General features: G+C 42.5%; 1 protein-coding gene across 5 annotated transcripts in view; it reads left to right on the top strand.

Moving 5' to 3' along the window:
- The window catches only part of ADGRD1 (adhesion G protein-coupled receptor D1), a 458,034-nt gene that overhangs the window by 359,175 nt on the left and 86,424 nt on the right, over nucleotides 1-12,435 (top strand). For all 5 annotated transcript variants that reach the window (XM_033956796.1, XM_033956795.1, XM_033956799.1 and 2 more), the window contains one exon: nucleotides 4,837-4,903. In XM_033956796.1, the coding sequence (XP_033812687.1) occupies nucleotides 4,837-4,903 (67 nt within the window). The remainder of the gene's footprint in view (nucleotides 1-4,836; nucleotides 4,904-12,435) is intronic.

Below are 12,435 nucleotides of genomic sequence, written 5' to 3'. Positions count from 1 at the left end.
TGCTGGGCAATCAGATCGCAGAAGGATAGCGAGGAACTCCAGAGCGACTTGTGTCAGTTAGAGAAATGGGCGGAGAAATGGCAGATGAAGCTTAATGTGGAAAAGTGCAAAGTAATGCATTTAGGCAGAAAGAACAAGGAACACGAGTATAGAATGTCAGAAGCAACTCTGGGTAAGAGCGAACAAGAAAAGGACCTGGGCGTACTGATAGATAGGACCCTGAAACCGTTGGCACAATGTGCGGCGGCGGCAAAGAAAGCAAATTGAATGTTAGGCATGATAAAGAAGGGAATCACAAGTAGATCGGAGGGGGTTATAATGTGACTTTATAGAGCAATGGTCAGACCACACTTGGAATACTATGTCCAACATTGGACTCCCAACCTAAAGAAGGATATAAAACTGCTGTAGAGAGTGCAGAGACGAGCAACTAGAAAAAGGTATGGAGAAACTGGAATACGAGGAACGACTTAAGAGATTGGGATTGTTCTCCCTTGAGAAAAGGAGACTGCGAGGGGATATAATCGAGACCTTCAAAATACTGAAAGGAATCAACAAAATAGAGCAGGAAAAAAAATTATTTACAATGTCCAATGTGACACGGACAAGAGGATATGGACTGAAGCTAAGGGGGGACAAGTCCAGGACAAATATCAGGAAGTTCTGCTTCACACAAAGAGTGGTTGACACCTGGAATGCTCTCCCAAAGGAGGTTATCGTGGAATCGACCGTCCTAGGATTTAAAAGCAAACTAGATGCACATCTCCTTACGAGAGGCATAGAGGGATATGGGTGACTAAAAATTACCCCAAAACAATCAAATCCAAAACGTATTGTATATTGAGTTTAGTAGAAGGGTTTCATTCATACCACATCAAAAAGACTACGGACATAAAAAAATATATCTATAATAATAAATACACAAATGGAGAAAAACAAACCTCATCCACAAGCAGCCGGGACTACACAAGTGCCCAGAGCCGCTTGTTTCATAAGAACATAAGCAATGCCTCTGCTGGGTCAGACCTGAGGTCCATCGTGTCCAGCAGTCCGCTCACGTGGTGGCCCAAAAGGTCCAGGACCTGTGCAGTAATCCTCTATCTATATCCTTCTATCCCCTTTTCCAGCAGGAAATTGTCCAATCCTTTCTTGAACCCCAGTACCGTACTCTACCCTATTACGCCCTCTGGAAGCGCATTCCAGGTGTCCACCACAATTTGGGTAAAGAAGAAATTCCTAGCATTCGTTCTGAATCCGTCCCCTTTCAACTTTTCCGAATGCCCTCTTGTTCTTTTATTATTCGAAAGTTTGAAGAATCTGTCCCTCTCTACTCTCTCTATGCCCTTCATGATCTTGTAAGTCTCTATCATATCCCCTCTAAGTCTCCTCTTCTCCAGGGAAAAGAGACCCAGTTTCTCCAATCTCTCAGCGTATGAAAGGTTTTCCATCCCCTTTATCAGACGCGTCGCTCTCCTCTGAACTCTCATCACTGCTTTGGAAAAAAACTCCGTACAAGTGTGAAGTGTTTCCAAGTGTACAGTTTTCCAAACCAGTGATGAAACAAGCGGCTCTGGGCACTTGTGTAGTCCTGGCTGCTTGTGGATGAGGTTTGTTTTTCTCCGTTTGTGTATTTATTATTATATATATATTTTTTTATGTCCGTGGTCTTTTTGATGTGGTATGAATGAAACCCTTCTACTAAACTCAATATACAATACGTTTTGGATTTGATTGTTTTTGGATAGATACGATTGTATCCCTTGATATATTTAGTTTTTGACTAAAAATTACGCCAGGTGTACACTTGGCTGGGCCTCCGCGTGTGCGGATCGCCGGACTTGATGGACCGAAGGTCTGATCCGGAGATGGCACTTCTTATGTTCACATGCACGCGTGCAAGTGATGTCATCGTGTGGTATTTGCACATGCATGGATTTCCTGCTTCCTGATGTGATTTAGAGGAAACTTATCAAAACCCAGATAAAGTGCCGGGTTCTGAAAAGCCGTCCAGACCCTCGGACATGTTTTCGAAAAGGAGAACATATTTGGGGAAATACGGATGTCTGATAACCCTACTGTTAAGAATGGCCTGTATAGGTTTCAAGGTTCCAGGAAATGGCTGAGAGAAAAGCACTCTTTTACAAAGCCGTGGTAGTGATGCTGTCGCGATAAACGCACCGAAGCCCTCCACTTCCTATGGGCTTCAGTGTATTTACCAAGGCAGCATCGCTACCGCGCCTTTGTAAAAGAGGCCATAAGTTATTTGCGTGTGGTATTCTGAGGGCTGTACTTGACATGTTTGCAATTACGTCTGTTTTGCTCACAAAAAAAATCCCTTCTTGCTTTATTTGTTGTGATTTTGTGAACTGAACAAGAACTAAAATTTTGGGGAGAGGTAGACTAAAATATCACTAGCTGATTTTTGGTTTTCGGTGTGGGAAGGGAGGGGGAATGTAAGAAAGGTCTTAATGGCTAGCTCCTAAGATTTTGGTCTGGCTTCCAAATTCAAAGAAAAAACTGTCAAGGCCTGCCCTAGGCTAATACGAGTACTCAGAAGAGAGGTTACAGATACACATACGTTCAAACCTCCGAATGTTAAACGACACCCTAATGCCTACTCCTCACTTGTCATTACGTTAATTCAATCTTTCTGCTGCCTGCATTTCACTGAAATCTCCTGGTACGCTTCTGATTATAGCCAGCCTGAGACTGAGTGCAGGGACATGGTTAATGGTTAATGTACAATATTATTTTTCTGCTTTGGACTTTTCAAATGGATTGTGCCATCCAGCGATTCTCTTGCAAAGTCCATTAAATCTCTGTTTTGACAGCCTTGGACGTTACTTTGTAGAACGGCAATGTGGGTGATTCATTTCCCAGTGGGTGCTGGCTAAATCAAGTTAGCACAGAGTGAGCACACGCACTGGATTTCTCCCATCCCAAGGCCTCATTTACATGCAATAAATTAGCTATTCTTGCTGTTCAGGTGACGGCGCTGCCTCATTTAATCCTCGCCAGTTTTACTGACTAGCAGGGGAACTTTACTTCTAATTTTCTTCTCTGGTGATTAAAATTGATAAGGCACAGTCAGTTGGAGCCATGTTCTGTGGTAGGTGCCTGGAATCTGCTTGCTAATGTAGCTAGGCTGATGCTTTGGGTGCGAATTCTAACCACAGAGAAATTAATTAGGAAGTAGGAGAACACAAGGCTGAAAGAATAGCAAGTCTCCCCTGGACCCAACTTTGTATATTTTAGCTGTTCCCTATGGGTCGGTCTTTGCATTTACCATGCTCACTGCAGCACTATTGCTCATTCCCCATCTAGGGATTTTGAGCTGTAAATTTACAACAGGGTTGCCAGCTTTTTAGGACAGGTTGATCCAGTGCTGGTTTTACTCCCCCCACTGCTTGCGTGGACTTATAGCACTGGTGACCCTAAGATTTCCTTAAGAAAAATGAGACAAGAGCAAGTAACCAGTGGGTAAAGCTAGGAGTGGATCAACCTATCCTGAAAACCTGGAACCAGCTACATGTTTGGAACCAACTGGAAACTCTAATTAAGGTTGCCAACTGGATCCAAATTCATCTGACAGGGTTGTTGATCCAGTTCTGGGTTTAGCTCAGTGTATACAGTGACTTGTAGTCTTGCTCTTCTTAGGGAATGCAATGGGGGAATCAGAACTACAAGTTCCTACATACAATGGGGTAAACTCAGGACTGGATCAACCTTGTCTGGAGAATTCTAATGCACAGCTATTTTGTTTCTTGATTAAGGATCCTGCCCCTGAATTAGGTTCCCAATTGCAGTAGGTCTAACAGGAAAGAGTTAGAAAAGAAAAAGAAACTCACAGAATTTTAGGACAAGGATTGCTGATTTCTTGACTGCATCATTTGTTCTAGCAGATTTCTTCTATTCCAGGGGTCTCAAAGTCCCTCCTTGAGGGCCGCAATCCAGTCGGGTTTTCAGGATTTCCCCAATGAATATGCATGAGATCTATTTGCATGCACTGCTTTCAAAGCCTATTCATTGGGGAAATCCTGAAAACCCGACTGGATTGCGGCCCTCAAGTGACTTTGAGATCCCTGTTCTATTCCTATGGCTTTTAGTTCAAATCAAACCAGCACTGAGCCTTCATACACAATTATACCAGGATTCCCCCTCTTCTCACTCTCAATTGCTTATACCTTCCCTCATTGCAGTTACAGCCCTTATTTGGGAGCAGTATACTATTTCTTCTTTTGGAACTCTGCAATCATAGGCCCTAAGTCAGGGATGGCAAAGTCCCTCATCGAGGGCCGCAATCCAATCGGGTTTTCAGGATTTCCCCAATGAATATGCATGAGATCTATTTGCATGCACTGCTTTCATTGTATGCTAATAGATCTCATGCATCTTCATTGGGAAAATCTTGAACACCTGGCTGGATTGCGGCCCTCAAGGACCGACTTTCACACCTGTGGGCTAGGGCTTCTTTCCCCTTTGATGGGTTTTGAATAGTACTGCCTCTGCAGTTCTACCTCTGAACCACCAGGCCTAGTTCATTTGTTTGTTTTATGGGACATGTAGCTCATCTGCATTGCCAGGAAGTCTACAGCTGGCTAATTTGGGTTCAAAGGGCTCCAGAGGAAATTTGATTCTAAAATACCTCACAACAATTTGTTAACACCATGCCTTAAGGCTCACCTCATGCTAGTACTCAGCATATTTGATGTGTAAGGGCAACTGCTTATGACATGTAAAGACTGCTTAATGACTCATTTATTCGACAAACACCAACACGAAGTGAGCGTGAAAGGAAGGTAAGCAACTTTCTTTAATACTGTCTGGTTTCTGCAGGCTCGGCTTTGGTGATCTGCGTCGTATCTGTAACCTCGGCTTCCAGCAGTTACGGGGAAGGTGGAAAGTAAGTAGAGAAGGTTCTCTTGCTTGTCAAATTATCTTCCGGGTCATAGTGGTAAAACATCATTAAACTACAGTTATATCAACTTTGACATAATCGTGTCTGAATGCTCCAAACCAGGTTCTAATTAATCAATTTATTGTCAGATGTGCATGATAATTTTGTGGAATTCCTTGGTGGAAATGGATTTATTGCCTCTTTCACAAAGCCGCGCTAGCGGCTGCCACGCGGCAACAGCCCCGAAGCCCTTTAAATCTCTATGGGCTTCAGGGCTGTTAGCGCGGCTTTCTAAAAGAGGCCCTTAGAGTTTCTAAATAAATATTTTTGAAATTTAATAGGCATTATTCTTTCCCTATTTGATCACAGTTTTATTGGGTGCTATTTTTCTCTCTTTTACCCTAATTTTATTTGATTTTATGTATTTTTATATCTTTTTTTATTTTTGTTTTGCTTATCCCTTGTACTCTGCCCTCGGCCGGCCACTGACTCAAGTGCTTACTCCAGAGTCTTTTTAATAATTTTAAGCTCTCATATGATACAAAGGCATTTAGGGTAGGGAATTTTCCTGGATCACTTCCGAAATACTGCTATAACTCACAATGGCTGCTTGTCTTGAGACTTAAGGTTGAAAGGTTACAGTATTGGTTTATGGCTACCTTAAAGGCATAGAGGCTAATCCTGACAATGTAATGTAAATCTAGAGTGCCATCTATTTTAGAACTAGCTGGTGCTTTTGGGCACAGGCGCTTCCAATCACAAGTAGTCCCATTGCTTCCAGTGCCCGTGATTAGCCATGCCGTGGTTTCCTCTGATTGAAACTGCTCTTGAGTTTTCGTGAAACTCACAGGAGAGCTACCTTCCTCTGAAGGGTACTTAGGAATGAAAACTGAAGGCAGATGTTGCAGTTACTGTCCTCTTTATGCTAATTGCACCGTGCCACACATTTTCTGCCTAATAACCCCATCAGAGAAACGTAAAAGTATTCTTGTAGAGTATACCAAAGTCTTGAAGAAGAAACAACACTGCAAGAGGTTATGGAAGGTGTTCAATTCTGGTCTCCTTATCACAAGAAAGATAGAGTGGCGCTAGAAAAGGTTCAAAGAACAGCGACTAAGATGATAAAGGGGATGGAACTCCTCCCAGATGAGGAGAGACTAAAAAGGTTAGGGCCTTTCAGCTTGGAAAAGAGACGGCTGAAGGGAGATATGATTGAAGTCTACAAAATCTTGAGTGGAGTAGAACGGGTACAAGTGGATTGATTTTTCACTCCGTCAAAAATTACAAAGGCTAGGGGACACTCGATGAAGTTACAGGGAAATACTTTTACAACCAATAGGAGGAAATTTTTTTTCACTCAGAGAATAGTTAAGCTCTGGAATGTGTTGCCAGAGGTTAATATAGAAACATAGAATATGATGGCAGAAAAGGGCCATCGGCCCAACAAGTCTGCCCACTCTAAGAACCCTCCCCCCTAAGCACTTCCTCGAAGTGAACCCACATGCTTATCCCATTTTTTCTTAAAATCGAGCACGTTGCTGGCCTCAATTACCTGAAGTGGAAGATTATTCCGAAGATCAACCACCCTTTCGGTGAAGAAATACTTCCTAGTGTCATCATGAAATCTCCCACCCTTAATTTTTAACAGATGCCCTCTTGTTGCCGTAGGTACTGTAAGGAAAAAGATGTCTTCTTCCACCTCAATACGGCCAGTAACATATTTAAACGTCTCTATCATGTCTCCCCTCTCTCTGCGTTCCTCAAGAGAGTATAGCTGCAACTTACATAGTCGTTCTTCATATGTTAGATCCTTGAGGCCTGAGACCATCCTAGTGGCCATTCGCTGAACCGACTCCATTCTCAGCACATCCTTTTGATAATGTGGCCTCCAAAACTGAACACAATATTCCAGATGAGGTCTCACCATGGATCTGTACAATGGCATTATAACTTCGGGCTTCCGGCTGACAAAACTTCTACGGATGCAACCCAGCATTTGTCTAGCCTTGGATGATGTTTTCTCTACTTGATTGGCGGTCTTCATATCTTCACTGATGATTACTCCTAGGTCCCATTCTGCAACAGTTCTTGCATTCAGGGTGTAAGTTCTGCATGGATTTCCACTACCAAGGTGCATAACCTTATACTTTTTGGCATTAAAACTCAGTTGCCAAGTTGTGGACCATTGTTCTAGTAAGTGTAGGTCCTGCATCATAGTGTCTGGCACGATGCTTTTGCCCACTATGTTGCACAGTTTAGCGTCATCGGCAAATAATACAATTTTACCTCGAAATCCCTGAGGCAGGTCCCGTACAAGGATGTTAAATAGGATTGGACCCAAGACTGAGCCCTGCGGCACTCCACTGATCACTTCCCATGTTTCGGAGGGAGTACCATTGACCACCACCCTCTGGAGTCTGCCATTGCAGTCAACCCATGCAGTCAATGTTTCTCCTAGTCCCAATGAACTCATCTTGTTCAATAACCTGCAGTGTGGGACACTATCAAAAGCCTTGCTGAAGTTCAAATACACGGAATCCAGGGATTCTTCCATATCTAGCTTTTTTGTTACCCAGTCAAAGAAGCTGATTAGATTGGATTGACAAGACCTTTCCTTTGTAAATCCATGCTGGAGGGGATCCCTCAGCCTCTCGTCGCTCAGGTTGTGGTAAGAGCAGATAGTATAGCTGGTTTTAAGAAAGGTGTGGACAATTTTCTGGAGGAAAAGTCTGCGATAGTCTGTTATTGAGAAAGACATGGGGGAAGCCACTGCTTGCCCTGGATCAGTAGCATGGAATGTTGCTACTTCTTGGGGTTCCGGAATCTTATGTTACTCTTTGGGATTCCAGAATCTTGCTATTCTTTAGGATTCTGAATGGAATGTTGCTACTTGATTGGCCACCGTGAGAACAGGCTACTGGGCTTGATGGACCATTGGTCTGACCCAGTAAGGCTATTCTTTTTTTCTTATGAATTGTAACACTAGTTTTTAATTTGTATCACCATAATTACTTATGTAAACTGCTGGGAATCTTCATGGAGGTATTGGCGGTATACAAATAAAAATTGTATTGTATCTCAGGATTCTTCAGAGTGGAATGTGTGTATATGTGATGATTTTGTGTGCGGCATTTTAGTTCTTTAGGTAGCTTTTTTAGACCGACACCGAATGTCCTCTTCTCAAATGTTCTCAAAGCTGAATATTCCTCTCTTGTCATGTTCTCGTCTGTGGAATGCGCTCCAACTAGTTACTCCTATAAATGAAATTTGTTCCCTTGGTATTAACAAAGCCCTATCAATGTTATATTTCTCAGCTTGCGGTGAGTCAAACTTGTTTCCTAATTATATTTCTGTTACAAAACACAATACAAGCTCACAGTGTTTAATGGTCTAATAAACAGGATGGACGTGCTGGATTCTCACCCTTTGCAGCAAAACAAACACCCTTCTGAACAAAAGCAAGAAAGGAATTGGATAGTCATTCTGGAACTAACTTTGAACAAATGTGGTATCAGACCTAACGCCTGCTGCATAAACACTCGTAGAGAACGACACGGGGACAAATTTGTCTCCATCCCCACGGGGATCTCAGTATCCCCATCCCATTCCCCACGAGTTCTGTCCCTGTCCCATTCCTGAAAGCTCTGCCTTAACTGCACAAGCCTCGAACACTTATGATTTAAAAATATTTGAGGCTTGTGCAGATGAGGACGGAGCTTAGGCATTGGTGGAATGAGGCATTATGACATCACAATCTGAGTTCTAGAATGTTGCTACTTATGATTTGAAAGTGTTTGAGGCTTGTGCAGATGAGGACAGAGCTTAGGCATTAGAGGAATGAGGCATTATGACATCACAATCTGAGCTCTAGAATGTTGCTACTTATGATTTTAAAGTGTTTGAGGCTTGTGCAGATGAGGACAGAGCTTAGGCATTAGAGGAATGAGGCATTATGACATCACAATCTGAGCTCTAGAATGTTGCTACTTATGATTTTAAAGTGTTTGAGGCTTGTGCAGATGAGGACGGAGCTTGTAGGGATGGGGCAGGGATAGGGACAAGGACAGAGCTCACAGGGACGGGGCGGGAATAGAGAGATCCCGTGGGGATGGGGAAGATTTGTCCCTAGGTCAGTCTCTAGATGTTCACTGTCTCAGTCACTCCTTTGCTGTTGCTTAAACGTAAACTATCTTTCCCCTCGTTAAAAGGCGTCATCTGTCCGGGAAAATTGTGGAAATCTCTTTTCTTCAAATTCACTGAGCTTTGGAATAACCTTCCTGGCCTGCTGCAGAATCTGGGCCCCCTCCATTTATTCCGTAAGCATCTGCAAACTTGGTGCTCCTTTTACAAAGGCGCGCTAGTGGTTTAACGCACGTAATAGCGGGCACTAAACCACTGGAAGCGCTAGCCGTTACCGCCTCCTCTTGAGCAGGCGGTAGTTTTTGGCCAGTGCAGGGGTTAGCGCGTGATGAAATGTCGCACGCGTTAACCTCGCTAGCGTGCTTTTGTAAAAGGAGCCCTTGGTTATTCTCAAAAATGTAAATCTCTCTACCCTCTTTATAATCACTAATTCTTATTATGTTTTCTCTTCCTTATTTTTAAAGTTCCTGTAAACCGTGCCGAGCTCTATCTTTATGGAGAGCATGCGGTATATAAACTTAAGGTTTATTTAGTTTAAGCTCTATTTATTATTATCACAGCTGTATAAATAGTTATTAATTTTAATTATTAATTTGTGAAGTGTTCAGACCAATACCCGTGCTTTCTGTGATCTCACTGAACTGGGGTATATATGGGACCATCATCACACTTAACACGGAAGTTATAAGTGGGGGGCCGGGCTTAATATATTTTAGCGAACACGGAAGTTATAAGTTAAACACTATATGCACAAGCACTTTATGATTTAAGCACATCACCTCGCTGCAGCTGGAAGTTAAAGAGAATAACGCCAAGCCTATTGGAACAGCTATCAAGATAAGTCTTTTAAAACTATCTACAAACATATATATAAAAAATTCAATCTATTATATAGAATAAGGAGGCTGGCAATGGGACATTAGAAGTGTGATGATGGTCCCATATATACCCCAGTTCAGTGAGATCACAGAAAGCACGGGTATTGGTCTGAACACTTCACAAATTAATAATTAAAATTAATAACTATTTATAGAGCTGTGATAATAATAAATAGAGATTTAATAGTCATCACAGAATAATATTATATATCTCCCTATTAGTTGGCATATTATTTAGTTTAAGAACATAAGAATTGCCGCTACTGGGTCAGACCCATGGTCCATCGTGCCCAACAGTCCGCTCAGGCGGTGGCCCTCCGGTCAAAGACCAGCGCCCTAACTGAGACTAGCCCTCCCTGCCTACGTTCTGGTTCTGAGAGTAACAGAAAAGGAGTCTGAGAGCTATTCTCTGATATTAATTTTTTTTTTTTCAATTTTTACTATTTTCTCTTCTTATCCCTTTTCATCTCTCCCACATAACATAACACAATAACAGATTTCTAGACCGCATAACCGTGAGTTCAATGCGGTTAACAAAAGATTATGCTATGAGGAAATAACAATGTTGATGGGATGAAGATTTAGTTAGTCAGAAATTTGGAAAAGAGAAAAAGTCTTCAAAGGTTTTCGATAATGATCTAATCAATAGCGGATGGAAATCTTTGTCACGAGAAGCAGCCTGATAGGAAAGGCAATGCCCAAGATGTCTCTTACCTTTACAACCCTTTACAGAAGGGAACGTAAGTAAGGCGTGGGGTTTCCTACTCCTCTCATGAGTCATGATAACGAATCTTTCAGCAAGATAACGAAGCAGCACCAAAAGCTACTTTGTAGCCTATTTTAAAAATCACCCGGGCCTCTACTGGGAGCCAGTGCAACTCACGATAATAACATGATCATACTTCTTCAGGCCGTAGATCATTCTTACTGCTGTGTTTTGTACCAAAGCCAATCTAGCCAAATTTTTCTTAGTAGTCGTCAAATATGTAACTGCTAACGTGTCCATAGACTAACATGCACATATTAGCGTTTAGCACTTGCTAATATTTAGCATGTGCTAAAATGCTTAGCGCACCTTAATAAAAGAAGCCCTAACTTAATATATTTTTGACTAACTTCTGAAGGTTGGAATAGAGAAGGGTGACCCAGTTGACATTGTATATATGGCGTTCGACCAGGATCCACATGAACGACTACTTCGGAAAATTGCGAGCCATGGAATCGAGGGTGAAATACTCACGTGGATTAAAAACTGGCTGGCGGATAGGAAACAGAGAGTGGGGGGGGGGGGTGAATGGACAATACTCGGACTGGAAGAGCGTCGCCAGTAGAGTGCCGCAGGGCTCGGTGCTTGGACCCGGGCTCTTCAACATATCTATAAATGATCTGGACATTGGTATGACGAGTGAGGTGATTAAATTTGCAAACGATACGAAGTTATTCAAAGTAGTGAAGACATAGGAGGGATTGCAAAGATCTGCAACGTGACATAATCAAGCTCGAGAAATGGGCATCAACATGGCAAGTGAGGTTCAATATGGATAAGTGTAAGGTGATGCATGTTGGTAACAAAAATCTCATACATGAATACTGGATGTCTGGGGCGGTACTTGGAGAGATCCCCCAGGAAAGAAACTTGGGAGTACTGGTCGACAAGTCGATGAATCCATCCGCACAATGTGCGGCGGCGGTGAAAAGGGTGAACAGAATGCCAAGAATGATGATGAAGAAGGGGATCATGAACAGATCAGAGAAGGTTATCATGCTGCTGTACCTGGACATGGTGCGCCCTCACCAGGAGTACTGCGTCCACCACTGTGTCGCAGTAAATGCAGAAGGACACGGTACTACTTGAAAGGGTCCAGATAAAAGCGACTAAGATGGTTAAGGGGCTGGAGGAGTTGCTGTACAGTGATAGATTAGAGAAACTGGGCCTCTTCTCCCTTGAAAAGAGGAGACCGAGAGGGGACATGATTGAAACGTTCAAGATACTGAAGGGAATAGACTTAGTAGATAAAGGCAGGTTGTTCACCCTTTCCAAGGTAGAGAGAACGAGAAGGCACTCTCTAAAGTTAAAAGGGGATAGATTCCGTACAAACGTAAGGAAGTTCTTCTTCACCCAGAGAGTGATGGAAAACTGGAACGCTCTTCCGGAGTCTGTTGTACGGGAAAACACACTCCAGGGATTCAAGACAAAGTTAGACAAGTTCCTGCTGAAACTTCCTAACAAAATATATCAGTGTAAGGTGATTCTTGTCTTTAACATCTGGCCCACCTCCTTAATATAGCAAACTTCTTCAAATTTTCTGCATTGGGTAATATGATGTATATTATATTTGAGAAAGATAATGCATAAGATCCCATCATGTTGAATGTTTTTTTGTAGGGACAGTTTCCCCAAATGGGAGTTGAGGATTAGCCTGATGGTTAATTCAGTGGCTTAAGAACCAGAGAAACTGGACTCAATTACTGCTGCCTCTCCTTGTGATTCTGGGCAAGTCACTTAACCCTCCATTGTTC

The sequence above is a fragment of the Geotrypetes seraphini genome, chromosome 8 (genome assembly GCF_902459505.1).
Source record: "Geotrypetes seraphini chromosome 8, aGeoSer1.1, whole genome shotgun sequence".
NCBI lineage: Eukaryota > Metazoa > Chordata > Amphibia > Gymnophiona > Dermophiidae > Geotrypetes > Geotrypetes seraphini.
Note: the sequence above shows the minus strand (reverse complement) of the source record. Positions and strands in the feature narration are given on the sequence as shown.